This window comes from Ipomoea triloba, chromosome 4 (genome assembly GCF_003576645.1).
Source record: "Ipomoea triloba cultivar NCNSP0323 chromosome 4, ASM357664v1".
NCBI lineage: Eukaryota > Viridiplantae > Streptophyta > Magnoliopsida > Solanales > Convolvulaceae > Ipomoea > Ipomoea triloba.
In genome coordinates, this window is record NC_044919.1 from 20066749 (window position 1) to 20069048 (window position 2300).

The 2300-nt window shown below is 39.1% G+C and overlaps 1 protein-coding gene across 1 annotated transcript; it reads right to left on the bottom strand.

Moving 5' to 3' along the window:
- Window positions 1-232: 232 nt before the first annotated feature.
- LOC116015954 lies at window positions 233-1985 on the bottom strand. The gene is made up of 2 exons (XM_031256120.1): window positions 1054-1985; window positions 233-908 (listed from the first exon to the last, which is right to left on the bottom strand). Exons 1-2 carry the CDS (start codon window positions 1983-1985, stop codon window positions 233-235), a joined length of 1608 nt encoding a protein of 535 aa, XP_031111980.1.
- Window positions 1986-2300: the final 315 nt, after the last annotated feature.

Here is a 2300-nt window from a genome sequence, read left to right on the forward strand (position 1 = left end):
AGTGACATATACATTGTCAAAAACTGTCAATAAGTTGTTGGTCAAATATACAAACTGTCCTACAAACTTAACTGTCAATAAGTTTTGCCAAAAATTGTCATACAAACTTAACTGTCAAATATAGCACAATACCAACATAATTCAGCAGCCATTTTAGTAGCAAAAAAACTGCCAAGGACAGTAGCAAAACACATACAATAATCAGTAGCTAACAAAACAAACTACAAGTACTCTAATTATTCAATCTGCTAGCATCTTCAAGAGTGCTTTCTTGAGTTCCAACAATGTTTTCTTCAGCTCCTCTGGCTCTAACAGTAGCAGGCCTAGATGCTCCTACTTGGCTTGACAAAGTTGGACAAAATATTTTGTTGTGCCCTTTCTCCTTGCACAGTTGACAGGTCATTACTCTTCCTTTCCTTGACAGCTTTCTAACCTCTGTACTCAATTTGTTCTTGTCTTTGTTCTTTTCATCATCTTGAAGCTTTCTTTTTTTCTTTGGCCTTCCAGTCATCTTCCTTGGGACTGGAGCATGGATCTCATCTCCTTCAGTTTTTGGCCAAAACATTTCTCCATTGATTGGCTCTATGACATGCTCGTAGGTCTTCAAGTACTTATCCTTACTATACCACTCATGAATGTACTCATCTGGTTGATGGCCCTTGTGAAATATAACACAAATGGAATGAGAGCATGGCAACCCTGTCAACTGCCATAATCTACAAGAACAAGTCCTCATCTCTAAATTCACCTTGAATTGAAATCTTCCTTTTTTGACTTCATATCCATCAGCTCCATTATAAACAACTTCCCACTCTGCACTTCCAAGTATGTTCTCATTCAATTTCTTCATCACAAATGGCCCATAATTCCCACTCCATCTACCAGCAATTGTCTTCTTTCTTCCCACCCTGCACTAAATGAAACTCACACCCCTTTCCAAGGCATTCAACCCTAACATATTTTAACCCATTCTTTTTCCAAAATAAGTCTCTCTTTGTGTGTAGAGCATATGAAATCATAGCAAGCTTAAATTGCACATTGTCATCAAAGTACATACCTAATTCAATAAAAGGTGGATCTGATTTAGGGTTGTACTTAGGGTGTTTATCGTTGTACTTTGATTGCACCTCAACCCCATCCTCATTCTCCAAATCTGCTTCAACTGTTGGAGGATCTTGTGAATCATAATACACTGAATCTGCATCATCTCCTAAGGGATTTTCATCTGGTAGCACATAAGGTGGTATTAGTACATCATCTACTCTACCTTTTGTTTTTCTCTTCAGCACCCTTTTCCTTTCTATGTGCTCACTGTCACTTGTTAAGTGCTCACTGCCACTAGTAATGTGCTCACTTCCAATGCTTAAATCAGTATCCTGCTCACTGTAATAATCACTCCCTAGTCCAGAATATGCTTTTGCCTCCTCACCTCCAAAATCATCCCCTGGTTCTGCCTCCTCACCTCCAAAATCATCCCCTGGTTCTGCCTCCTCACCTCCATAATCAACCCCTAGTTCTTCCTCCTCACCCCTAAAATCAGCTTCTAGTTCTGCTTCTAGTTCTGCTTCTAGTTCTGCTTCCTCACCCCCTATGTTAGCCTCTACTTCATTCCCCTCATCCCTAGCTTGATCTACACTACCCCTTTCAGGCCCAGGTAAAGATAAAGCACCCACCTCAGGCTCATCTATCCCATGTTCTACATAAATCTCACACCTTTTATTTTCACTTGCAATCTGAGCTAAGTGGAGACTAGTAGCATCATTATGAAGTACTTTTAAAGCCGTAAATGGTTCTGTGGTCAACTTATAAGTCAGTGAGGATATTTTCCCATATCTTTGGTCTTTTATATACTTAACTAGGTGGGGATAACATATTAAGTCAGGGTCCAAGTGCACTACTTCAGTCTCACCATTCACATATGTAAGCATAGGGTTTTGCATAAAATTTCCACCATGATGAATAATTAGTTCCACACTTTCACACATCCTGGAAAAAAAATCAATGCATATTTAAACATAAAAGTAACACCACACCACACTGTCTCACTTTATACACACAATGCAGTATACCAGGACCACTACATCACATTCAAATATTTTGGCACAAAGCAAAAGACATACAGCAGGCAACAGGACCCACTACATCACTTTAATCAAATACAGCGGACAGTAGGACCACACCACATCAAAATCAATGCAAAATCTATACTTTAATCAAAGCAAAACCAGGACCACAACACATCATATTCAAAGCCTTTTCACAGCATATTCGCATATACTTCTCAATTACCAAATTCCTAC

What these genes read in the sequence shown, in the direction of transcription:
- LOC116015954 (XM_031256120.1), bottom strand. Translation starts at nt 1,985, where the DNA reads ATGTGTGAAAGTGTGGAACTAATTATTCATCATGGTGGAAATTTTATG. An exon ending in CCTTTTATTGAATTAGGTAT is followed by an intron (nt 909 to 1,053) that starts GTACTTTGATGA and finishes CATTTAGTGCAG; the next exon opens with GGTGGGAAGAAAGAAGACAA.